This window comes from Emydura macquarii, unplaced genomic scaffold (genome assembly GCF_026122565.2).
Source record: "Emydura macquarii macquarii isolate MOO-44397 ecotype Brisbane River unplaced genomic scaffold, CSIRO-AGI_Emac_v2 contig_2457, whole genome shotgun sequence".
Taxonomy (NCBI): Eukaryota; Metazoa; Chordata; order Testudines; family Chelidae; genus Emydura; species Emydura macquarii.
In genome coordinates, this window is record NW_027132594.1 from 2136411 (window position 1) to 2162639 (window position 26229).

Sequence of the window (26229 nt, forward strand, 5' to 3'; positions counted from 1 at the left end):
GCCTAATTTTTAATGGTTAAATCTGTGGCCTGCACACTAGAGCATCAGTTGGTTTTCAGATGATAAATATCCCTCAGGCTAGCAGTAGTTTCATCCACCACCTATTCAAAGGTAAGTATTTAAGGATACAGGCGCCAAGATTAGGCAGCACTTAGTCATATGAAACTAAGCAATTTTTATGTATAATACCAACACAATCTACATTATTATGAACAATATAATACATTCTCAGTTCATGATCCTAGGAACTAATAAGGTGTTCAATGTAAGGCTTGCAGAGGCCCATATCCTGCTACCGGTTCCTCAGCTTTGTGGGAGCAGCTTTCACTCCCTCTACTCACAATAGTGCAATTCTCTTTGCACAAGAAACACAGGGCCCATGGAATTACCAGTGTCAAGTCAGAATAAAATAAAATTATTCCAATAATGTCATACTGACCAGATTAAAGAGAAAACATTCACTACTGCTTGTTCATCTGCTGTTAGATTGCTCAGAGCTGATTGGATTTGAGGATGCAGGCAGATAGCTCAGCTTTGAAGTAGCTGGATATTAACTGATGAAATTGCAGTAATGTCTCCTACTCCTACCACTCCCTTGAGCTCCTCACCCTTCCCATAAACTCTGATTCTCCTGTTTTTCTTAATAGCTAAGCTTTCCTTGATCTTAGTTCTTAAATAAGGCCGTCTGTGCATTTCACTTCAATGAACAGAGGGAACAGTATGGTTTTAGATCTGGTTCTAGGAAAGGGATTGGCTTTGTGGGTTGAGGGGCAGCACAGTGAAGGGTCTGACGGGTATTTGACAGATTCTCTTCAATACTCTCAAAACTAGAGGGCAACTGTAAGTTATTGTAGATTCAGTAGTGTTAATGTCTACAGCACTGCTCCCCCCTTTGCACTTGACATGGGCTCTTGTTGGAGCTGACAGTTGAGAAGCCCTTCTATCCAAGAGCTACAGGGAACGGTATGCTTAGCAACACCAACTTCCTCACCAATGTCAAAAGTCAGGAAATTACATTGTTATGGTCAAACAACGTCCTGCCGTGCTTATGCCTTTAATACAGCATTTTAAAATCTAAATTAATTATGAAATAACACTATATAATGCAAACTAGATTCTTTTGTACAACCTTACAGAAATTAAAACACTAGAATGTATTGTTTTGTACACATGGTTTAACGTTTGTCTCAATGGTATCTGCAAACAAGCCATGTTTAAAAAATAATCAGTGCAATAGCTTTAAAGTAATGGACATTTACAGTTAAATGGCTAAGAGTTTAAGACAGTCCCAAGTTTGATACAATCTATCTATTTGAAATGCTTTAATAAAGGGTTGAGGGGGAAGCCCTAGAGAAAATAAACAAAAATTCCTGACCAGTGATTGTGAAAATGCTAATGGAGGATAGAGAGGCTACAAAAGCAGAAAGCACAAAAATAATGGGTGATTAACTATCTTCATATTGACTGGGAAAATGTAACCTCAGGGCATGATGCAGAGATAAAATTTTTAGACACCAGCAATAACAACTCCTTGGAGCAGCTAGTCCTGGAACCACAGAGGCAGTTCTTGATTCAATCTTAAGTGGAACACAGGAGCTGATCCAATAAGTAGCTGAGCTGCTTGGTAATAGTGATCATAATGCAATTAAATTTAACATCTTGTAGAGTGAATAATATCAAAAACTCCAATCATGGTAACATTTAACTTTAAAAAGGGAAATTACACAAGAATGAAGATGCTTGTCAGAGGGAAATTAATAGGAGCTGTCACAAGAATTAAATGCCTGCAAAGAACATGGGGACTATTAAACACCATAATGGAGTCTTCAGGCGAAATGTATACCCCAAATCAGAAAGTAAGAGGACCAAAACAATAGCACCATGGCTAAACAGAAAAGTAATGGAGACCATTAGAAGCAAAAGGCATCCTTTAAAATTTTGAAGTCAAATTCTAGTGAGGAGAGAACAGTCAACCTGTGGAACTCATTGCCATGGGATTTTGTGAAGGCCAAAACTACAACAGGCTTCAAAAAAGAACTAGATAAGTTCATGGAGGATAGGTCCATCATTGACTATTAGCCAGGTCATAGACTGAACACCATGCTCTGAGTGTCCCTAGCCTCTGCTTGCCAGAAGCTAAGAGTGGACAGTGGTATGGATCACTGTTTGATTGCCTGTTCTGTTCATTCCTTCTGAAGCACCTGACATTGGCCACTGTCAGAAGAAAGGCTAATGGGCTTGATGGACCATTGGTTTGACCCAATATGGCCATTCTGAACTACTGTCCTCCACTTATGTGTCAGTAGAATAGGTTTTAAAACAAATAGATAAAAAGTAACAAGTCACCAGAACTAGGTGGTATTCACTCAAGAGTTCTGAAGAAATTCAAATACGAAATAACAGAACTAACAACTTATCGCTGAAATAAACCTGTGTACCAAATGACTGAAAGGTAGCTAATGTAACACTGATTTTTAGAAAGAACTCCAGAGTCTGTCCTGGCAGTTACAGGCTGGTGAGCCTACCTTTAGCACTGAACAAATTGGTAGAAACTATAATCAAGAACAGAATTATTAGACACATAGATAAACATGATTTGTTAGGGGAAGAGTCAACACAGCTTTTGTAAAGGGAAGTCATGCCTCACCAATTGATTAGAATTTTTTGAGGATGTCAGCACACACGTAGATAAGGGTGATCCTGTTGATACGTTATGCTTGGATTTTCAGAAAGCTTTTGACAAGGTCCCTTACCAATGTGTCTTAAGGAAACTAATTAGTCATGGTGTACCCGGGAAGGTCCTCTCATGGATCAGTAACCAGTTAAAAGAAAGGAAACTAGGTGTTGGAATAAATGGTCAGTTTTCACAGTGGAGAGAGGTCAACAGCAGGGTCCCCCAAGGATGTGTTTTGGGACCTCTGCTGTCAGGTCAGTATATTCATTAATGAGCTGGAAAAGGAACAGTGAAGTGACATTAATGAGCTGTGAACAGTGAAGTGACAAAGTTTGAAGATACAAAATTATTCAAGATAGTTAGGTCCAAAGTCAACTGCGGAGAGTTATAGGGGGATCTCACAAAATGACAGATGAAATTCAGTGTTATATATATATATCAGCGTATGCACAATGTGCTCATCCATTTAATGGGAGTATCATCAGCCAGGTGGATATCTGGTAGCCTGCTGTCAAAATAAGTCAGTGGGCACTCAACAATATCTGACAGTCTGGAGTTGACCACAACTGCATCACAGATCATTAGGAAAACCCCATTTAAAGAGAGTGGCTGCATAGTTGCCCTGTCCTGTTCAAAAATGATTCAGAGATGACCACAGGTGCCTTAGCAGATCAAACCCTGGTGGACAGATGGTTGGGTCAGGGACAAGAGAGTGATTAACAACTGTCATCATTGACCACTGATTGCGCCAAGCAGATTCCACTGTCATGTTCTGTTGTAACATAAGTGATCATAAAGAGCATCTAGAAGACAAGCAAGCAGTTGGGTGGTTGAAAATGTCTGCGTACAATGGCAAGTCAGTATTCTCACAGATCTTGCCCAACAGCATGTCATGGCCACTGTGGGGGCGGGGCAATGTTGCTAAGTATCGGTAGCTACGGCAACAGAGATCCCTGTAAAGTCCCATAACAATACACACAGTTTGTTAAGCTCAGTATCGACCAGCCTTGTCTGAGACGAGCGACATCAAATAGGAGCACAGCACTCTGCTTTTAAATAGCAGAGGGCAAGTGCTGGTGGTCTAAGTGTCCACACCACAGGTTGAACCAGCCAATTTTCTGAGTAGGTTGTTCTGAGTGCTGCCTTTGGCTGCCATCTTCCTCAAAAGGTTGCAGTACGTTAATGATCTAGCCAATATCACACCGAGGTGAACCAGATTGACTCAGTGTTGATAAATGCAAAATAATGCACATTGGAAAATATAATGTCAACTATACATACAAAATGATTGGTTCTAAATTAAGGCGGTGATCTTGGAGTCACCATGGATACTCAATCTCTGAAAACTTCAGCTCAAGAGCAGCAATGGTCAAAACGGCTAACAGAATGTTAGGAACTACTAGGAAAGGGGTAGAAAATGACGGAAAATATAATGTGACCATACAAATCCCTGCTATGCCCACACCTTGAATATTGTGTTCAGTTCTGGTTGCCTCATCTCAAGAAAGAAAAGGTTCAGAGAAGGGCAACAACAATGATCAAGTGTATGGAATGACTTCCATACAAGGAGAGACTAAAAAGGTTAGGTTAGGGCTGTTCATCTTAGAAAAGTGACAACTAAGAAAGGATATGCTAGAACTCTATAAAATTACAAATGGTGTGTTAAAAGTGAATAGGGAAGTGTTATTTACCCTTTCCCACACTACAAAAACCAGAGATCACCTAATGAAATGAATAGGCAGCAGGTTTAATACAAACAAGAGGAAATACTTTCTACACCAAGCACAATTAACCTGTGACACTCATTGCTATGGGATGTTGTGATGTCAAATGTGTAACAGTTCAAATAAGAACTAGGTAAGTTCATGGAGTATAGGTCTATCAGTGGCTACTAGTCAAGATGGTCAGGGATGTAACCCCATGCTCAGGGAAACCCTAAGCCTCTGATTGCCAGAAGCTAGGAGGGGAAGATGGGAGGATCATTCCAGCTGCCCGGTTCTGTACACTCTCTCTGAAGCTCTGGTTCTGGCCACTGTTGGAAAGTGGATATTGGACTAGCTGGTCCATTGGTCTGACTCAGTATGGTAGATCTTATGTTAATATGTATTAAATCAAAGTTTAAGATTTGAGACATTTCAGGCAGTGAGATGAGGTGAAGTTTGATATAGTCCATAAATTGAGATCATGAACCTTTTAAGATGCTGAAGTTTTAAATTGATCAAAAAATTAAATTAAAAGTTTAAATTCCAAATTTTTAAACATTTATATAGTTAAAACAATTGTCCTGATTGAAATCAAAGCTATCTTTTTTCATACATTTAGAAATGAAAGTCTAAAAACTGTATTGTACTGTAATTTATTTCATGTATAAGAAATTTCAGTTTGTATATTATGTGACAAATATAAAAAGACTCACTTTTAAAAAGAGTCTGAGTCAAGGCCAGGGGCATGTGTACTCTGTGGCAAATTAGGACCAAATTCCATGGCAACAAATAACATACACAGCAACATTATTTTACTGCTATGAAATACCCTTTCTCTTCCCACCCTCTCCACTGCTGTTGGGGGTGAGGAAGAATGTAACTATGGTTGATCTTTGGAAATACTCTGACATAGAATTTACCCTTTTTTTTTTTTTTTTTGGCTATGCTCTCCAGGCTGTCTGGCTTTGCTCACTGGATCTTGGCTTCCATGTTGTTATCCAGGAGACCTGGCTCAAATCCTCCTGCCCACCATGTGTGCCAGTGACGCATGGCGTTTGTAGCTGGCTTCAACGGCTCAACCCCCCACTTTCCTGGACCTTGGCTTCACTATTTTCTAGTCAGCCCAACTCACCAGCCTAGACTTCTGGTTTCCTTTTCTCTGGCTGCAAATTGCTTCAGCTCTGGCTCCTCTATCTCCTGCCATCTGCTTCCATCAAAGAATGCAAGGAATACGTACTGTAATCCCGTTAATGATCCCTTCTGGAGAAAGCTGGCGAGCAAGAAGGAACTTTATGCAGGTTCCATCAGGGTAAGAAGAGAGAAAATAAAGTGTCAAGTATCAGACCAAAGGAAAATGGTGAAATCCACAGCATCGTTGAAAAATGCTGAATTCTATGGCCATAAAATTGATGAGCCAACGGGGCTCTGGTTGAGATGAATGGGGCGCACAGACCAATTGTTTCTAGCTCTCGCCAAACTCATGAAAAGACTCCACTCCATCAGTTATGTTAACTTATATTTTTTAGATTAACTCTGCAACCATAAAGGCTAGAAACTTTAAAAAAAAAAAAAAAAAAAAAAGATTCTGGAGCACAATTCTGGAGCAAGTGTGAATTCTTTGGCAAATTCCACAACACTGCAGTCATGGAGTACTGGGGCTTTGATTAAGGTTACATTTTCAACCTTAAATGTGTTAAGTTTTAGATTAAAAAATAAAAAGGTATGGAATTTCCCTAGGTGTACTTTTTAAAAAAGAAAGAATTATCAATGGAACTTGTAAGTTCTGTGAGCTAGAACTCTTCGTTTTATAAATCCTGAACATTGGCATATTTAACTAAGACTACTGGAGCGTACCTGTTTCATCAAGGCCACTGAATCCAAGGACAGTTCTACACAACGGGTGCTATCGTGATACAGCTACAGCGCTGAGGCATAGATGCTTCAACAGCGATGAAAGAGGTTTCTCCATTGTTATAGGAAAGAGTTCCCTCAGTGACGGTAACTAGGTCAATGGAAGCATTCTCCCCTCAGCGTAACTGCATCTACAGCAGAGGTTAGGTCAACATAGTTATGGCGCTCAGATCCCTAAGCGCTGTGGTTATGCCAACCTAACTTAAGGTGTAGACTAGGCCCAAGACTTTGATCAAAGACTCTGGAACTTAACTCTCTTTGACAAAGGCCTCCTGAGTACCCAGGAAAATGTGTGTCTCATTTTATTTTGCTCTTTGTGTATTGAAAGACCAGAGTTTAGAATTTCACAGCTAATTAACACCCCAGTTAAACACCACTACATTTTAGTACTAGCTAAATGCATTCCTATTAAGAGGAATTAATGTTAATCCTGTCCTGATTGTGCAGCAGTTATTTCCATTCACTATATTATTGATTTAGTTTTGGGCTAAACTCCAGATTTTAAGGTCTCATCCTAGTGATTTACATTACTACATAGAGCTCAAGAATGATGGCCTGAGACATTACCACCTAAATTTGACCAGGGGGATCTTGAGAGTTTAAATATTTCAAAAAAGCCGATCACTTCAGTCAGTGTTTCCCAAAGTACTCTCTCAAGGACAGTTCTTTCCTTCAGTGGCTGTTCCCTTTGATGACGTTGTGAGAGATTTCATTCGTGGCTGTGTGACCCTAAAAGCCCCTCAGTGCCCACTGGCAGAGGAGCATCTATCTATTCAGTAACATATCAGGCCTGACACACTCACTTACCCCCAACACATTGTTGTAGTATGTATCTAAATTTATACATGGTGTCATGAAAGCTATCAGATGTCATTTGGTGATACACAGATCCCAAAAATCAGTATGTGATGTATGTATGGGTTGTGTACAAAGTTATATATATGCGCTGGAAGTATGTTCTTAAAATATATTTTGGAGGCAGTGCATACACTAAGCCTTGGCAAAACCTAGATAAAGGAATGTGGATTTACTTGCCTGACTGGCTTGTTTACAGGCAGAGGACAATGAAAGTACATTAACATAAAAGGTAAATAAAGCCATCAATCTAACAAGTGGCAGAGGAGCCAACTTAGTAAGCACCCTGGGGGACAGAGTGCACCCTAGAAAGCCTTCATGATGCAAAGACAACAGACTTTGGGGAATATAAGAGGAACAAAAAGATATTTTAGTTATCCATCCCTTAAAGGACAGAAGAGGCCAGTGCTCTTGGAATTTGTGAAGGTGGATCCTTCAACCATGTGGGCTGAAGACACTGAGAACTTGATATAAGTGACCAAACAGCTTAGGCAAAGATTGTAACTTGCTAAAATTAAGTTTTAGTCACTAGTTTTGTTTTGTTTGTAACCATATCTGTCTCTGTCTAGCCTAGTGTCACTTAAACCTCTATTCATTAATAAACTTAATCTTAGTTTTACTATAGTATAAACCATCTTGATGCTGTTATATTGAAGTATATAGAGTCAGTCCTTAACTAACTGAACAGGCTGGTGTGTGTATTGGCTTTTTGGAGGCAGCAAACAATTTCTGTGTTTAATAGGGGACTGGACACTGCAGAGAGATGTCTGTAGGGGGACTCGAGAGCTGGGGTTTACTGTATGTTACCTGCAATGCAGGGTTTAGAGTGGCAGTCTCAAGGAGTTTGCTGGTGAAGTTGACAGCAAATCTCTGAGTTACTTAGAAGAGGGGTACCACAGTGGAATTCAGTTCTGGGTGTCCTGAACAGAACATCACAGGCTGTCTGGTAAATCCATATTTTTTTCTGTTACATAGACAATGAGTAAGGTTGTATATATGTCATTGCCATGACTTTGATGATGAAACTCAGATCCTTGAGGTTTCTAAACAATAAAGTCATAGGGTGAGAATCTGTGCTGTTCCTCTTGGTGCCAGGACTCTGCAGCACTGCATGCTGCAGCCTTGCTCTCAATATGCCCCCTTCCTACCACCATCCTGCTTCCTAAGCCAGGGCTTGTGAGGATGTCCTTAGAAGGAAGCCTTATCTGCCCTCAATTTCTGGGATGGAGGAGTCCTCCTCCAGCTGGATCTGGGGTTGTTAGGCTGGGCCTTTTTACTTGGCGGAATGGGGCCAGAGCATGGATGAGGATTTCACCATGATGGTCGTCATTCTAGACACCCTGCTTCTGAACAAGATTCCTCCGCAAAGTTTTACAAATTTAGCATTATGGAGCATGTGAAAATAACCCGGTTTTTATTTAATTATTTTAAATCATGTAATTAGGAATGTATACCATTCTTTATCAAAATAAGGCATATTAGCCGGTATTTTAAAAAAATATATTTCAGTCATTTTTATATATCTTGAAATGGATAGCAACTACTATTTAACATCTTCGTAAGGAAAATAAATCAAAATACTCATGCCATGACTTTTTTTTTATAAACATCTATGAACAAAGCCACAGCTTATTCAATTTTTGCCATAACAACCAACAAGCTTTAAGAAATGAGATTTGGACTTCTTGTTTCTTTGGCTCTCCAGAGTTCCAAAGTCTACCAGCACCAAGAAAAAAAAATCCCAAAACCAAATCAGAAAGGAACAGTTTAACTAAGGCCCCGAATGCCGCAACTGACAATGTATTGGTGGACAGTTGCACCACACAGTCCCATTAGCTTCTGTGGGGTTCCACAGGACTTCAGGGGTCAGCCCCTATGTATGGAGTCAGTTGCAGGGTTTAGACCTAATTTGCTCATTGAGAGATTATATTTACTGATTGCAGCAAACCTCTGTGACATTTTACTGTTAAAATTCCACAAACACTTTCTAATGATCTTGTGAAAATTCTTCAGTTCAAACACCATATATGTGACAAAAATTGCCCGTAATTGAAAGGCCTTTCTTGATCCAAAACTACTTTAGAACAATGTTGGGCAAGAGATGTGAATTCACACATTTAAGGAAACATATCACCATAGAATAAATACATTATAAACTAATTTCTCAAACATTTTATGGAAATCATACATATGAACATTTAAAAAAAAATGTGCATCATTAGGTTTAAAATTTTTATTGTGCTGCCAAGAGCCAAATTACAAGAAACCGCCTTACAGTTAAAAAAAGTAAACAAGCAATCTGCTGAACTGCAGTGCACTCCGAGTGCCACATATGCATCTATTTTATTTTTCAGAAAATTATATCTGCATTTCTCTTACAAGAGCACAACAGGAACCAAAGTAAAAGAGTGTAATGGATACAGCACATAGGATAAATCATATCTTTAAAATAATAATAAAATAATAAAAAACATTTTACACCATGTCCTATATCCTGCTAATATTTTCAGAATATGGCCTTGATGGTAAAACAAAAGCAAGCTTTTACAATTTCTGAATAGACTGCTTACTCTTATGCAAGGAATGGATGAATTGTCTTGACAGAATCTTTGTAGTAACTGGACAGAAACCTATCTGTTTAAATATCAGATTGAGTACAAAATGCTGGGAGGACTGCATTTTTTCTTATTTGTTTTTGGAAACTGAAGTCATATATAAACAGAAAAAATGTTGACCCTTAATGATACACCTATTTTTTTTTTGATGCAAATAGCTAGAACACCTTTCTGATATTCTAAAACAAAAATTGTTAATCTTCAGATTAATAAATTAGGTCATTATAATAATAAATTAGTTTTTTTTTTCAGTTTTAAAGTTCAGCAACTTCCGACCAAGTATTTACAACAATACTTGAGTGTTCCTTTACAAAAAAATACATTTTCTTTTCACATTAAGCATACTGGGTATCTGTGTCTTTTATGACAAGCATTTGTAAAAGAAAAAAAGGAAATGCACAAATGGGTAATTAGTATAAAAGTACCAAGACCTGTCTGGAAAGTTAACTTTGCATTACACAGAGTTATAAATGAGGCAAGCTACAACGAACTTCCAGCTTAATGTGGACAATATTCCAGTAGTTGTTTCAAACAATTGTTTGAAGAAAAAAAATCCAGGAGCTGATGGTGTTATTCTATTGAGTTGATTAGTGCTGCATATATATTGCCATCAGTGTCTCTAGCCAATGCATTCATTAAAAGCCTTTTTAAGGCTAAGCAGGAAAAGAAAAATAAGAAACACCCTGAAATGTAGCAAGTAGCAAGAGCAACGCTTACTGCTATAATCGTGCACATACCATACACACATACGCAAACACAAAAGAGTGCACACACGCATACAAGTGCGCACGCGCGCACACATACACAAAACACTTTCAAATCAAATAAAACTAGGTAGAATGAGATGCTCCTCTTGTCTTTCCTAAACTCACAAGCGAGTAAGCACTGCTATGGAATGCCTGTTTATCTGTTTCTGCTCTGGGTAAAATCTCTCTCAGATAAAAATACATTCAACAAGAAAAAAATAGAAAATTATATATATACCGTATATATACAGATAGATACTATATATATACCGTATATATACATATACATATATAGTGTGTGGGTATACACACACGTTATATATATATGCACATATATACACACAGACGTACAAATACTTTTTGTTTTTAGCATAGTTATATTTACATAAATATTCCTATAATGCTAACGTTTAAAGAAGCATGATCTCCTTTTTTTCTGAGCTTCAAAAAAGGTGCTTGAGTAATATACAATTAAAATTAAGTAGCTTCCTAGCATGGAAGTAGTTTCTAATCTGCATAACCAGTAAATAAAAACAATAGGAAAAACAGTCTTTTTTACTCTTTCATTTAAGCAAGAGCTTTGTCCAACAAAAATATTTTTTCCTCCTCCATTGAAATTGTATGAACAACCAGAAATTAATACAAAACAAAAAACACAACAAACAAAAGCCCCTGGAACTGCATGGTGTTCTTGACTTTCCCTTCCTTCAATACCGTCAAAAGATCCAGTGCTCATATCAGGAATTATTTAGGCCTCAGTCATTTGCTAACTCTGCCAAAATCTGGCCAATTAGCTTTGAAGAAAACAAAAACAAAACAAAAAGCAGCACAAGGTATAATTTTATACATCCTTAATAAACCCACCCTTTATATTCTGCTATAACCTTTTCCTTGCTATATCTTTAGCTACTGCAGCTTCTCATCATATAGAAAAATATATGCAGCTACACCACACCTGTGCCATGACAGGGTTCTGTTCTAGGAATATACTTTTGTAGCAACAGCTGGAAAAAAAAATCAGACCTCTTTGTTTTCTGTTTCCATGTGGGGTTAGGCTTTGCTGCAACAAATGCAGTTTCAGAGCAACAAGAAAAGCCACCCACCATCCTGATGCGTGGCAATATTCTTTATTTGTTTTCTCCCCGAGCCAAGCTTGGCCAGCTTTTCTTCTTTCTCTCACTTCACCATCCAACCCCAAATTCCCCTCCCAAACAATCTCTATAGCTATGTTACAAGCAAATACATCTTAACAAGTTTTAAAACTTTGGTTCTAAGAAAACTCTTGGTCAGTTATCGCAAGGAAAAGTGGGAATGCTTGTTCTGGCACATTGCAGGAGTCAGAGCCCATCCCAGTAAGGTCTTAGAGCTGTACATGAAGTCACAAATCCAATACAATCCACTAAGCAAGTGCACAATTCTAGTTTTATTTTAATAGCAGACTTAGTGTCTCTCTCTCTCTCTCTCTCTCTCTCAAATCCTTGGCAAAGGTGCAATTCTTCAAACTGTTTGATAGAAATTATCTGCCTGTAGGTTGTTCTGTTTTTGCATGCTGTAGAATCCACTGTATCTTGAATCTGGGTCAGCAATTCTTAGCATTCTCTGAGAACTGTCCACCTGGACCATGGTACCTTTCTTGCAGTCCACGTATACCAGCTGATTGTTTAGGCAAGAAGGCTGTGGGAAAAGAAAAAACAACAACATAAAAATCCAGTTCATACATCATTGTTGTCTTCCCTCTATAGTAAGTATGGGAAATATTTGTGGCACAAAGCTCACAAAACAAATCACACTGAACTATTTATTTTTCTTTCTTTCTTTTTCTCCCCTCCCCCCTCAAAGGTCCAACTCTTGCAGTCCTTGACTCCCATGGACTGAGTAAGAGCTGAATAATGACTGCAACATTTGGGCCACAGGTATATAATTGTGTATGACCAGAATTTGGCAAATGAATCCTTTTCATCTGGAAAGTTTTGGTAACAACTCTGCTACTTTATTACGTATATTTTAAAGCATTTTATATTTAAATTTAATGAAAACTTTATTTCAGACTGGATTGTGCCTGTTCGACACAATCCAGATTACAAATTGCTATGGAGCAATCGTTCTTCAGGGAGCACTGGTATTCTGCTTCCCAGAACTCTCCAGTGGGCAAAAGCAGCACTCCTATTATATTACACCCCTTTACAAGGTTCAGTCTTCTTCCTCCTATATGTCTGACTTGCTCTGTGGGCCAGTGCAGGAAGGTGGGGCCATCTTTGGGATGGCAGACACTGCCAGTAGATTAGGGAAGGAGCCCCTGTGCTCACTTGAAATTTGCAAAACAATCCACTAATGCTAGATTCCTCCGTGATCGGGTGCCCAATATGAGACACTTAGTACTTGATTCTTCAAAAGGTGCTGAGAACCCACAGTTTTAAACTGACTCCATCTGGATTTTTACAGAGACAAGGTGGGTGAGATAATACCTTTTATTGGACCAACTTCTGAGAGAGAGAGAGAGAGAGAGAAGCTTTCGAGCCACACAGAGCTTTTCTTCAGGTCTGGGAAAAGAACTCCCAGTGTCACAGCAAAATGCAAGGTGGAACAGATTGTTTAGCATAAGTAGTTAGCACATATTGTAAGGGACCATTAACACCTCTGCAGTCATAGGACAAAAAGAGGGGGTTAGTGGATTACAGATTGTTGTAATAAACCATAAATCCAGTGTCTCTGTTCAGTCCATGATTTTTGGTGTCTAGTAGAGTAAATTACGCTACAACCATACTGCTTTCATCTGGATTTGTTAGTGCTCAGTACTTTGGAAAATAAAACCATGTGCATCTCAAGTTAGTCACTCAAAAATAAGGAACATAAATCAGCAAGCGCCTTTGAATATTTTAAAGTGACTTGTTCAACACCATATCGTAAGTCTGGGGATCAAGCCAGGGATAGAATTCAGCTTTCCTGGGTCCCCATCCAATGCCTTAATCTTAAAACCATTCTTTCTGTACCTGCAGTTTCTCCTCTCATTTATTATATGACTTCTAACTTCTGCACTGAATGAGTCAGGGATCCCACAGACAACAGCCTCATTCACTACACACCTTGCCTCATTCACTGTTTAACCTGTTCACTGAATGAGACAGGGATTCTGTGGAAAAAATAATGTGTGATCATGTAATCAGAGACTGTAACATAATGCACGGTACAAGGGGATAGAATTAAGGTTACACAGTCTCTCTCTCTCTCTCTCTCCCTCTCTCTCAGGGCCCAAATCATAAAAGGATTAATTGATCAAAGATTTGCATTCAGTAATCCATGCCTACTCATAACAAATCAACTTTTCTTTTTCAAATGTACCCCCAAACAATCCTTAGATAATTATTTTAAAAATCTTTCCTAATTTATGCCCTGTTCCTGCAAAAGGATCTGCTTGGACAGACCCTTATGCCTGTGCCGAGTCCCCTTAACTTTAGCAGGACTCAGTGCTGGTCTAAGGTCCAATGCACAGAACATTTTGTAGGATCAGGGACACAAACATTGCATTTCTCTGTAAAGCCTTTTTTAACAACCTTTATTTTCTATATTGGAATGACAGTAAACTCACTCTTATCCAATCACACTTACTACCGTACTTCTTTGGTGTTAAAAGACTTAAAAATAATGGCTCTCCTACCTAGTTCCTTACTCTTACAGAGTACAGGTGGATGTAACCAATCACTCCCTGGTGTTTTGTCTTTAATAAGATAAAAAGCTTGGTGGATAAATGAAATGTAGTGGTCTTAGTGCTTCTTCACTTTAGTAGGGTCTTTGATACTGTTCCGCATGACTTTCTCATAAATTAGATAGAGAATCCCGGATTAGATGAAGCTTCTTAAGATTATGTGTGGTAAAGACTAGTATAGTACACCATAATCTTCCATGTCAGATAAATGTTGAAGAGAAACTACAGCATTTACCAGACCTGAAAGCTATTTACAGTGGGTCTAATACTCAACCACACATAGTTGCTGTTACTTATGAAAAAAATTTGACAAAGATGTTTTACTAATGATGATATAAGAAATGATTGTGTTTGAATCTGTTCTTAGATCATTACCAAATAAATCCAGAAATAGGTTTAGTCAGAGAAAATCAATTTGATATTTTAATGTATAAAGATGGATTTACATTATTTTGGCACGGATTTATACTGGTAGTAGTACCATGTAATTAACTTCCCTGTCAGGATAGTTGCCTCTTCTTTCAATATGTAGGAATAAAATTGTTGGTAAGATTAATTTGTAGAGTTCCTATTTCATCTATTAAAGAGCAAAAAACTTCCCAAATTTTTAGATTTTTGAGTTTTTGGAATGACTTCATGTAATTTGCTTTATATGAATCTTTTATTCCTTTGTCAAATTTGAGGCAACATAAGCCCTTCTGGTTACAGTTAAATGTACAATTATCTATATTCTGTTGGATCATTAAAAGTTAACAATCAAGGCCTCTGTTCTGGTTGTGAATTGTATCCTAATATTAAGTAGTAATGCTTTATTTTTTTAAAAATGTCTCTGGTATAGATTTGTTCACTTTGGACATAAACTAAAATGTCATCACTTGTGTAGGATGAAATTTTATGTCTGACATTTCCTTCTGTTTTTGTTTTCTCTCATACAAGCTGCCAATAGTTCAAATGAGAGGCTTGTGGTTTCTAGCTGAAAACACTCCATGTTTGGGAAAAAACCCATCATGTTTATTGGATTTTGCAGATATTCAGGGCTGTGTGGTTGAAGTGACTAATGCATTGATGGCAAGACTTCAAAAAGAATAACAGATCAAAGGCTTGTGTCAGTCTCAGCAATCTGATTTGTTACTATTATAAAGGGCTTCCTAATTGATTTATCTCTAACTATGATTTCTAATTTAGTTATACTCTGAGAATGATTAATCTGCTTTTCTTAAGGATAAGAAGCAACATGCTCAATGTGACTATGAATCTGGGAAAATCCTGTCCACACAGAATTGTAACGGGCACTGACATATTGGAATACTGATGACCCTAAAGAGATCTGGTTGCTCCGGACTATCTATAAAGGAAGTTATTATAAGGAACAGGAAACATCTCAAGCACACAAATGATTGTATCCTCTCTGCACCAGAGACCTTATTTTCATTCTTGTTTCATTTGCATTATATACAAAACTAAGATAAATCAATCAATCAATAAATGATAATTAAGAATGATTATGTAGGAGTGGATGGCAAACGATAGTGAGATTTAAGTGCTTTTGTTGATATGCTCCCTGAAACACACACAGGAGTGAGGGATGGCAGGAGGGCTACTGAATATGCAGAATTGGACCCTGAGACAGTTTTCAGTTGTTGAAACTTGCTAGGAAGTATGCCACCACCTAGCAAATGGAGGTACAAAAGAATTAGGGGGTATCTGAAGGAAGTAACTTTGTCAACAAAAGGTGAAGTAAGTTGGACTATTTGCATATTCACAAATCTTCCAAGAAAAACTTGCCTATAATTGGCTTAAATGCATTAAGTTTTTCTAACAATGTGTCACACTCTGTGCTGGTGTTAATGATCGAAACAAAGATGCTTCTATAACAAGATTGGATAAGGTAATAGATTTTCCTAAATTTAATTGCAATAGCAAAAACAAGATTTCATGGAGATTTCAACTACTTACAAATCTAGGGCCTGATCTGGCAAACTCTTATTCACACAAACCTAGATATAGACCTTCCAATTTAAATGCCAGATTCTGATACCATTGCTATATATATTGAGTAGCCCCTTACTTTAAGTGTTGTCCCACTCAAGTCAATAGGACCACTTGTGATGTAAGGTGCTACTCATTGTGAGGAAAGGGTCAGAATATGGCCCTAAATAACTCTGAAATCTGTCAAAACAACCCCAAAAAGTAATATTTTACAACATTTAGGGGACATCTCATGTGATATAACAACAGCAAATTAGCAGAGCAAAGATCTGCCATTCTCTCACTTATCTGCTTCTATGGCCAGCGATTCCTACCCAAATTTCTCTGAGGGGCAAACCTATCCTTTTTTTCTTGCTACAGGGATTTGGGCACTGGTTATATGTTCTATTCCCTAATCTATTTCTATTTATGGATGTGTTATGTACTCTTCCACTAGGTGATGCTATACTGTGCTTATACACACTGCTTTGTAGTATGATGTAAATCTCAGAAGAGGAACATGCAGCTGCTGAGTGGGACGCAGTGGTGGGACTACTGAGGAGGAGGAGGAGGCCTGGTGGGGGTGGGAGTAATAAATAACAGAAACTAACACCAGAAAAATTACTAGAAAAGAAAAAAGTGCAAAAAGCAAAGCAAGACAGAATATGTGAGATATAACAAGCAGGCCAGGGCATGGTGTGATGGATCCTAAAGACCCCAGAGACCAATCCACTGGAAAAGTGGCTGCCCAGACAAAAAAGGTTGGGAATTACTGGGCCTAGCAATGTGTGTTTTTTCAAATATCTTCCAATAATTTTTTTGTTGTTAGCTTGAATTTACAGCTGGAAATGGATAATTAGTTTCTGTAATGACTATGGTAAATGTAAAAGATGAAGAAGGGAGACAAAAAGATGCTTTCAGGGACTGCCGAAACGGTGATTTCAGTTAGTTAGTAAAAGTCTGTGCCTCTTACCTCGATGTTGGGGAGATAACAAGCAAAAGCACTAATCAGGCTGTTGTTATTGTGGAAGCACTGGTCGTGGTTCCACAGCTAAAGCTGCATTTTGTTCTTAAAGGAGAGGCTCAATCACTTACATAGGAAGAATACAGTGTAACCGCTCCAAAATTATCACACTTACCATTTGGGTAGAAAATAAATTTTCTGAGAATATACAAATAAATCCATTAATTAGTTTACGAGTTAAAATTAATTTTAAAGAGGGCTGGCCCTGTAAGAAATTTAGCACCTTTTATCTCAAATTATTTTAATGGAATAATGCAGACTCTTCAAACCTGTTATATAATTAAGTCTCTCTAAGAGTTTGTGCACTGGCTAAATTTGAGTTTTTAAACAGTGTAGTGGCCATTTTTGAAACTATTTTTCTTAATTGAAATTTGCTTCTTCAGCAACAAGTGAAGGATAATATTCTTCTGCAGAAAGTTCCACCAGGAACTGCCATTTTTCAAAATGGCTGCCGTCTACTATTTTCAATGGGACTGAGAAAACAGGCTGTCCTCAGTCAAGACGGCGTTCTTGGTTTTGTTCCCAATGAGAACAATGACAGCAGGTGGCCATTTTGGAAGAAGAGGCAACTATCTATCCTAACAGGGAAGTTAATGACATGGTATTACTTGTATGAATCAGTGCCAAAATAATGTAATTCTAAAATGGATGTAATCCCAATAGCTTTGGTTCTATACATATTCACTTTAGCTGGTTCTGTATATCTTTACAAGGCAATTGAAGGTTTGTGGTCCATATTAGAAATATGGACAAGGTATATTTCTTTTGTGATAGGATGGGTGCATCTAAGTGGATTGCTGGTGAATCTGTATACATTGGATTTTGATATGGAGCCTACATTAAGGTTGTTTATGGAACTGTAACTACGATATTTCTTTCAACTAGTTCTTAACTTTGAATTTCCAAGCTTTCATACATTTGTTTTTTATAATTGCAAAGCACTAATAATGTTCTTTCAATTTAATTAACATCTATCTATATCCTAAAAAGTACTTTAAAGATTTTTTTTCAGCAATATAACAGAAAAATTGAAAAAACACCTTCTACTGCATACAACAACTATACAAATCTGAAGTAAATGAAGGCTATAGTAAGTATGCACTCAATGTATGCACATGAACTTGTGACTGCAGATATGATAATTGCAGTCATTTGTCCACTCACACTCTTTTGTATACCAAGCTTGGTTTACACCTCCTGAAAATTCAATAGTATACGGAATAGATAACTGGTGATTTTCACTTGACACTACATAAGCACAACTGTTCTGAATTAGTGTAAACAGACTGAGACATGGAAAAAAATCATTTAAGTGAGTTGACATTAAGTGGGTTCAACTGTATCATACAATACATGTCAGGAAACCCCCTTGCTTTCCAGAAAAACAGAAATCTAAAAATAGAAGTTTTAACACTGTACCTTTGTTGGGGCTCTGTAGCAGGACACTGGTATCCACTGCTTTTTCTGATTGACAAGCAGAAGGGCTATTATAAGAACCAGGGCTGTCATGATGGGAACTGTCACCCAGGCAACAGAGTTGAGAGATGCATCTTCATTGGAATGCAGTCCATTGCCTTCTCTGAAATCTCCTTGAAGGTGACTCATGTCTGCAAGACATGAACGTGAGCAGTTGTTAGCAAAAAAATTTAAGTGTTCCTGTTCCATCTTGACCATAAACAAAAATAGGATTATAGAGGTACCAGTGCCAGTACTGTGGCCTTATATTTTTTGGTGGCGCTAACCATCTCCTAAAATTTTACCATATTGATACTGAGGCAGGGGGTCACACTCGTCTATGTTCTCATTTGTTATAGGCCACAGATTTTTTGGCTGGAATAATGATTTCAGCATATTTTCAAATAACTATTTCATATGAAGTGGATTTTTATCTTTTGGTAGTCCTATGAATCATATGTCACTGCACCTAGAGTGATTTATGAAGCCATCCTTTTTCTAATTTTATTTATAGTAGATCTTTCACTGTTTTGTTTTCTCCTTTCAATGTGATGGCTGTTCTCCAAGAGCTGATTCTTTTCTCAGCTTTTCCTTTATTAGATTCCAGCTTAATTACCTACTTTTGATCATATTGTAAAACTACCTCACAGTAGTGCTGCAAAGATTAAATACATTAAAGATTGCAAAGTGCTCTAGTACTACAGTAATACGGACCATACATGTACATAAGACACAGAAACTTATTTCTTCTAATAGTGTATCTGTTTTCTGGGGGAATTCTTCATTTCCCTTTTATATCTTTGAGGACCTGAGTTACAGTGGGTTCAGCATTTGTTCTTTGCATCAGTTCAGTACCTTCAGACACTGTATCTGTGTCCTTTGTGGTCATTTCCCCCCCAGTTTTCCTATTGCCCTTTTAAGGCAAACATTAATTTATGCTGTTTTTCCCTTAAATGATTTTTGCTGCTTGCCATCCTTTTCCTCTGGGTTGATAAATACAGAAATCTTGTTACCTTCACAGATTCAAGGTTGTTTATTTGACAGGATTTTTAGTGGAATAGCCCTGAAGCTTGCCTCATGTGCATTCTTTCATCTTGGGCTGGGTGCATACTGGAAAAAATGGTTTCTTTCCTTACAGTAACTGTGATTCTTTAAGGTGATCTATGCATATGGATTCCCCTCATGGTTTGCTGGTGCCTCTACACAGCAGATTGGACTTTTTTCTCTAGCAGGTCCTTTAGGGGCTGCACATGCATCCCTCATGCTATTTTGCTCCCCCTCCCAAGAACATAAGGGGTGCAATGACCCTAAATACCAACCAATTTTTTTGCTACCCCAAGTTTCGATAAGATGATTTTGAGTTGCAGGGATGGAGGGTGGATTGTGGAATCCACGTAAACAGACTATCTAGAAGAACCACAGTTAATGGTGTCTAGCAAACAGTTCCACACCTTGGGATGGAAGTGAGGAATTTACTGGAACAAAGATTGTAGAATTGCTCTTCCATGTTGAGTGTCCACTCTTGATGCCCTTAATGAGTAGTGTTTAGTAAGCATATGAACTGAAGACCATGTAGCTGCTATACATATTTCTATCAAAGGGACTTTGCTGAAACATGTCATTGATGAAGTCAGAGCTCCAGCAGAATGAGCTAAAATGTTTGAAGGAGGGTTCAGTTTATTAATTTCAGAGGCTGCTTTGATACAGCTTACACAATCCAGTGAGACCCTGAGAAGACACAGATTTGCTCTTAGCTCTGTCCCCATATGCTATGAACAATGTAGGAGTTGACCTAAAAAGTCTCGTTCAATTCAAGTAAAATAAAAGGGCTCTTTTAACATCCAAAGCATTTTGTTTTGTTTCTGCTGGAATTCTGGGGTTGAGGGGAGAAAACTGGTAGGTGAATATACTGGTTATTATGAAAATGTCAAGCCACTTTCGGAATGAATTTAGGACGTGGTCTGAATGAGACTATCAGCTTGAAAAACAGTGTACAGAGAGTTTAACATAAAAGCTTGGATTTCACTAATTCTATGAGCAGAAGTAATATCTACTGAAGTAGTATGTTCAGCTAGACAGCATTTCAGAAATCCAATCTGGAGATAACAAGGCATGGGTAATTGTTACTATCTGAACATGGAGAAGCAGCTCACAATCCCACAGTATCCCCAAGTTAGAGAAACAAAAGGGAGACAAAATCTCTCAGATGAGGGAGTGAATATAACCCCTGCTATTTCCTTTTACTGTTTTCCCCAGCGTTCCAGTGTTCACTTTACATTATTGATGTTGTATTTCAGCATGCTAGCTCTCGTCGAAGCCCCAACCAGACTTAAGACACTGGGAAAGCTGACCAACTCAACCATCTAGGTATGGTGAAAAGACAGAGAGATGAGAGTCATATGCAAAAAAAGATCCTGCATCACAGGACTCTACTATTATTTTTAATGGCCTCCTATACATATTGAACAGATGGGGTGACAACACTTGTGTATAACCCTAGCCAAGGGAACTTTCAGGGCAGATGAACAATAGCTCTTGGCTCTCTCAAACAGAAAAGAACAAAGTCACTCAAGAGCAACTCCTGTGCTTGCCAGGTCCACAGATGAGTAACAATAGCTCATTAGTCAATAATATCGAAGACAGAGCTGATACGTCTAAAAGAATTAGTATGGACACCTCTATTGCCAAAAGGAGATGATTGACCAATGCAAACAGTACAGCCTCGATACTATCCACAGGCTTAAAAATCATGTTGACATAGTCAAGAAAATGCGAGGACTCCAGATCTCACCAGAGTTATTCTGCTACTACTTTCTCAGTAATCTTCAAAAAAAGAAAATACACTAGAAACAGTGCAACAATTGGAGAGATTCTAAGCCTCAAGAGGTGAGGTCTTGAGCAGGCACTTAACAATTCTTTAAGGGATACTGACACCATGTCCTTCTGAAAATAAGTGTTGATGATCTCCTCTGACAACAAATTCAGTGTCTCCCCGCGAACTTCCCCAGCCAAAGATGTTATGGGTCTAAAGTGACTTTTTATCAAGATACAAAACAAGGACACTTCTGTGACAACATTTTCTATGAGTATTTTATGACTCTAAAGGAAAAAAGTACACCTTAAAAAAAGTGTGTAGGTGTTGCTAATGCCAGCTTCTGACTGAACAGCAATATGTGCATATTTCTCAGGGTGGAGGTTTATTCCAGTAATTTAGTGTTCAGAATATGTTTACCATAAAGTACCAAACAAGTGTCTGTAACATTCAACTTGAGCAAAAGGAACAGTTTTAATAGTGTCTACACTCATTTGACTTTTCATTACAAACACTGTTCATCACATTAGACCCTTGTTCCATTGAAATGTTGGCATTTGTCTCCCCAACCTTTTATGCTGCTACCACAGAGGCTGATAATCCAGTTTGAATCCAAGCAATTTTATACTTGATGTAGACTGGAAAAGGTGCAGAGAAGGGCAACAAAAACGATTAAGGGTATGGAACAGTTGCCATATGAGGAAAGATGAAAAAGAATGACTCTTCAGATTAGAAAAGAGGTGTCTAAGAGGATATATGATAGAGATTTATGAAATCATGAATGGTATAGAGACAATGAATAGGGAAGTGTTATTTACCTCTTCATATGACACAAGAATTAGGGGTCACACCCAATTAAATCAATAGGCAGCAGGTTTAAAACAAACAAAAGGAAGTACTTCTTCACACAGTGAATAGTCAAACTGTGGAACTCATTGCCAGGGGTTGTTGTGAAGGCCAATGGTATAACTAAATTCACTTAAGAATTAGGTAAGTTCATGGAGGATAGGTCCATAAATGCCTATTAGCCAAGTTGGTCTGGAAAGCAACCCCATGCTCTGGATGTTCCTAAACCTCCAACTGCCAGAAACTGGGACTGAACGACACTTGAAATTACCCTGTTCTGTTAATTTCATCTGAAGCACCTGGCACTGGCCACTGTCCGAGACAGGACACTGGGATAGATGGACCATTGGTCTGACCCAGTATGGCCGTTCTTATGAACTTCTCCAGGTGGTGAACAGCTTGGTGAATGGGTGATTCCAGGCTATCTCCACTCGGTTGCAGAATTTCCAGTCTACATCATGTAGAAAATTGCTTGGGTTCAGATTGGATTATCTGCCTCTGGTAGCAGTGTAGTGCCTGGGGGAGACAAATGCTAACAGTCCAATGGAACAAGTGTCTTAAGGATGCAGCTAAGCATGCAGTGTTCAGCAATCAATGCAGCAAATGTTATGTACACATCATATGGCTTCCTGTAAAGCCGAACAGCTCTCTTAAATTACACTCTGGTAATTTAACCCTCTATCACAACATCCATCAAGTACTGATCATTAACTACATATTTAAAAACAAAATAATCTCCCAACACATTGGAGGAAGGAGAGAGATATAAAGATCTTCTGTTCATTTTAATACATTTGTAAGGTGCTGGCACTGTGATGATGGTTGCAAGAACCTAGACAACCAGCTATTTTTGAAAAACAGCAAGAGTCCTGTGGCACCTTAAAGACTAACAAATTTATTTGGGCATAAGCTTTCATGGGCAGAAACCCACTTCATCGGATGCATTTTTGGTTATTAAGTATCCAGTTATGTCACACTTCTCAAGAGGGTATGCCATTGAATTTATTCATTACTACTCTTAGGAGTAAATGCTACTTAATTTGAACAAGGGGGGTGGACTCAGACTGACAGCATTTAAGACGACACTTCACAAACTATTTTTATTGATTAACTTTAGTTTGTAACCAAGTGTATCTGTTAGAATCTCTTTAACATAACATTCTGGAATTTATTTTAAATGCTGCTTTAAAATAAAAAATTGAAGGATGGGCATGCATTCCCACCAGAAAGAAACATTTCAGGCATATTGCTTCTAGTTCAGAATGCAAGATTGAATTATTTCTGGTTTTCCTCCTACAGAAATTTTGTCTAGATCTCATCTAAATAGTCTGGAAGCCTATCAAAAAGGTGGCTCATTTACATCTTTACTTTCTTCCCAGGGCAAATGGATGCATTACGACATGTGGCGTAATCACAGACCTAATAGGGTACAATTAACAATCCACGTCAGATCTCACCTCGGTGGAGATGGACAATGTCGTTTTCACTGGGTGTAGGCCAAATCGGTGCTTCTAGTTCCGTATCTCCTCGATGATTTGTCTTCTCAATGGGGATGTTGGTGGGCTCAGGTACATACATCTCTGCAAGATGAGATAAATATTTTTCAAACGTCCACAGAATCACCACTTTGCAGTACCTATCAATAGACACTGGGCTCTTAATTCAGAAAATATTTCTTGTGGAGCTGCATCCTTTTAACTCTAGGGATCTTATTGGTGGTGGTGGTTCTGGAGTTCGTACCATTACTATGACAGAAATTTTTTTTATCTGCTATAACATATTTATTTACTGACTACATTGAGATGGTTATTGTCTGTGCAATGGATTTTCCTATTTTTTACTTCATTTCATAATGTACAGGATATCAATGGTCGCTACCAATACTATTACGCCCATGTAAACTGAATGAGACAGTCTCTTGTATTAAATTTTTCAATTAAAACATCTTTTCATAATACATAATATATTTGGTAAGATTCTCTAGTACAATCTGGTCCCTTTGTGCTACTCTAGCAGCATAAAAGGCCAAGAAAGCAGCTGGATCTCCACAGTTGGTGTAGGGTTGGCATAGTTGGCTCCTATTAACTTTTTTGCAACCCTTTGTTCCCCCTGTGTAGGGGCATGCTAGAGGTAGGCATGGGGCATGGTTGAAGTTCTGACTGGCAGATAGCCTCTTGGCGGTTAACTGCTGGCATGGGTAAGAACAGCTGTAATAAACTGCTGTGATAAGCCCAGCCAGACTAAGGAAGCAGCAACAAACTCCCTTGGTTCCATTCTGTGCATAGCAGAGAAATTGTCCCATTACATTTAAGTCATAATTAAAAGTACTCATATAAGCAATTCAAAATGTTATTAATAAAAATAATTTCAAAAAATATCCCAGACTTGTGGAGAAACAGAAACTTTAGGCAACAGTGAAGTCCACAGAGGAATCAAAATATTTCCTCTCATACTCACAAATGCACTTCACTTATCTAATAACTTTATGAAAGGTCATTCAGAGAGAGCAATAACAGAATAGTTAACAGTCCTTCCTTAGAACATGTGAGATTTGAACTACACCATTGTGCACTACTTGCTTATCTGAGGTGAGTTTTCGGTTTCCTGAGTTATTATCCTGCCTCTCTCTGCTTCTTGTGATATAAGCAACAACTCCTGTTATCCTTTGCATATGTTGCTCAATGTGAATCAACATTCAAATCGGATACAATAATCTGTGCCAGATTACACAGCCTTTGACAACAATATAACTTGTAAAATTTAGGACCAAGGTTTTATTACCTGGACACATGGGACAGCAACTTCCCTCAACGTTGATGGGTTCTACACAGGGGAGAGGGGGGCAACTGACAGTGGAGCAAAGGGTCTGACCCTGCAGGCAGTAGCAGTGTGTGCAGCTGTCAATGTCCCAACGTTCTTCATCTGCATATGTTTTTCCACTGAAGTGACACACCACCTTCTTTGGTATTGTATCTTCTGTTGAAAACAAATTTGCTGTGTTTTATTAAGATGGCAAAATATAAACATACACAAAAAAGCCCCAGTGGGGAACAAATTAAAAAAATTAAAAGGGCATGAGCCCAATATCTTAAATATATAAACATGTCTATTGACTATGTAACATGTAAATCATGACGGTGAAATGTTAAAACACCAGACTCAATTTTCCACTGAGAAATACAAACTTTTTTCCCTTTACCGCTGGACGACTGTATTTCTCGTAAAGCAGGAGAGTTTTGAGTTCTGCAATGCTGAGTGGCTGTGGCAAATCATAAAACCCCCTGCTGTTTCTCCCCTCCTTCCTCCTCCCCTTCCTCCATATAGCAGCAAAGGTCAATGCCAGCCAATCACTATGGCCTGATGGCAGGGTCATGCGGTGTTCTCCTCACACAGGCGGGAACTGAGCAGGCACTAGCGGCCCACCAGAGTGGATTGCAGTGCTCCCTATGGCCGTCCCTAGGGGGGTGCAGGCCTGGGGCAAATCACACTGTGTGGGCCCCTCTTAACATTTTTATACTGGTAAAATCTGGGGCTCTCATAGCTGTCAATTTCACTGCACAACTAGAGTAGTGAAATTGACAAGTGAGCCTGCCAGTAGAGCGCAGCTCCAGGACTGGGCATGCTGCTGGGCTCTCCACCAGGCTTTCTGGGCACTGGGCTTTGAGCGTGGGAGGGGAGCTGCCACCTGGGCAAGATGCAAGCGGCTGCCATCTGGTTGCTAGCCTGGAAGGTGGGCAACTGCCACCTGCTCTGAGCTGAGGCAGAGGAGGCTTCCACGCAGGTTGGGACCTGGGGATGTGGGCAGGTGGCAGGCAGCTGCTGCCTGTCTTCAAGCCAGGGCACGGGAGGCTCTCTCTCGGCTCAGAGCCGGGGTGCGGGTGGCAGCCACCCAGCTGCAAACCCAGCTCACAGGATGC

At 38.7% G+C, this 26229-nt stretch overlaps 1 protein-coding gene across 2 annotated transcripts in view; it reads right to left on the reverse strand.

Annotated features, from left to right (window-relative positions):
* Positions 1-9361: 9361 nt before the first annotated feature.
* Positions 9362-26229, reverse strand: part of CRIM1 (cysteine rich transmembrane BMP regulator 1) — a 306588-nt gene continuing 289720 nt past the window's right edge. For both annotated transcript variants that reach the window (XM_067562678.1, XM_067562679.1), the window contains exons 14-17: positions 25094-25288; positions 23770-23892; positions 18619-18806; positions 9362-12178 (exon numbers count right to left, since the gene is read on the reverse strand). In XM_067562678.1, coding sequence (XP_067418779.1) covers positions 12002-12178; positions 18619-18806; positions 23770-23892; positions 25094-25288 — 683 coding nt within the window. In that variant the 3' untranslated portion in view covers positions 9362-12001. The remainder of the gene's footprint in view (positions 12179-18618; positions 18807-23769; positions 23893-25093; positions 25289-26229) is intronic.